Source organism: Poecilia reticulata, linkage group LG15 (assembly GCF_000633615.1).
Source record: "Poecilia reticulata strain Guanapo linkage group LG15, Guppy_female_1.0+MT, whole genome shotgun sequence".
Classification (NCBI taxonomy): domain Eukaryota; kingdom Metazoa; phylum Chordata; class Actinopteri; order Cyprinodontiformes; family Poeciliidae; genus Poecilia; species Poecilia reticulata.
This window is the reverse complement of record NC_024345.1, coordinates 828,283-829,358: the sequence shown is the minus strand read 5'-3', so window position 1 is coordinate 829,358 and position 1,076 is coordinate 828,283. Positions and strand designations below refer to the sequence as shown.

Below are 1,076 nucleotides of genomic sequence, written 5' to 3'. Positions count from 1 at the left end.
TATATGCAATTGAATTTCCTGTTATTTTAAACCTTTAAGAAAATTATGTTGTCATGTGTTTAACATATTTAACTTCATGTATATCTAGTCATTTTGTTCCTTTTTGGTTGCAGATCAAAGTTTAAAGGTAAAGGTTAAAGTTTGGGTCATAAAGAATAAAACATTTTAGCTTGTCACTAACTTTGATACAAAAATCACGCAGTACTGCAAAATATTTAGACCATTTTTCTTGTGTCTTGGTCTCCATTTTATATCTTATATCTTACTTAGCAATTATTCAAGGATTCTATGGCTACAATTGTGGCATATGACGTAACTGTAAACTAGGTTTTGTGATTAAAAGACACATCCGTACCCATTCATCTGTCTTACTAAAAACTGTACAATCGCTTACTGGGAAACCAGAGAATCCTCTTGTGCCAGGTTGTCCCTAAAAACAAAGAGGACAGTAAAAAGCCATATTGTTAATAATCTGGCATGCAACAGTGCAGGATAGTAAAGAAAATTTTATCAATTTCCTTAGCTGGGGACAAAATTGATGACTTTTTCTGTTTTCTAAGATTTTGAAAAGACTTGAAGTTCACACTAACAGACTGGTCTCAACAGATTGTTGCTTCGTGACAAAGACAAGCATCACACACTTTGCAATTGCTTTTGCTTAGGGACCAAAGGATTAATCAAACCAGCTAAACCTAACTGAAAACATTTAGCCTCAGAGGTAACAGGGTAAAAACAACAATATCTGATATCTGACATTATGTGTCAGATATCAGATATTCTCAGAGTACAGACTGTACAGTTATATCATATGCAAAAGTTAAATCAGACTAAACTTCTCTTAAACCTGTTCGTTTTTAGCAGGTTTAAAAATGGCAACCTGCATGGGAGAAAAATATAATAAAAGATATACATTTTTGAGGTAATTATGAGTTTTGGCATATCACAAACAGCAGTACTCACAGGAGGCCCTCTTGGTCCAATGATAGACAGACCAGGCTCCCCTGCCGTCCCCTATGAACAGATAGCATAAGAGAAACACACACACACACACACACATATATATATATATATATATA

At 34.1% G+C, this 1,076-nt stretch overlaps 1 protein-coding gene across 3 annotated transcripts in view; it reads right to left on the bottom strand.

Moving 5' to 3' along the window:
* Positions 1–1,076, bottom strand: part of col13a1 (collagen, type XIII, alpha 1) — a 44,469-nt gene that overhangs the window by 31,151 nt on the left and 12,242 nt on the right. For all 3 annotated transcript variants that reach the window (XM_008428944.2, XM_008428945.2, XM_017309206.1), the window contains exons 4-5: positions 961–1,011; positions 395–430 (exon numbers count right to left, since the gene is read on the bottom strand). In XM_008428944.2, coding sequence (XP_008427166.2) covers positions 395–430; positions 961–1,011 — 87 coding nt within the window. The remainder of the gene's footprint in view (positions 1–394; positions 431–960; positions 1,012–1,076) is intronic.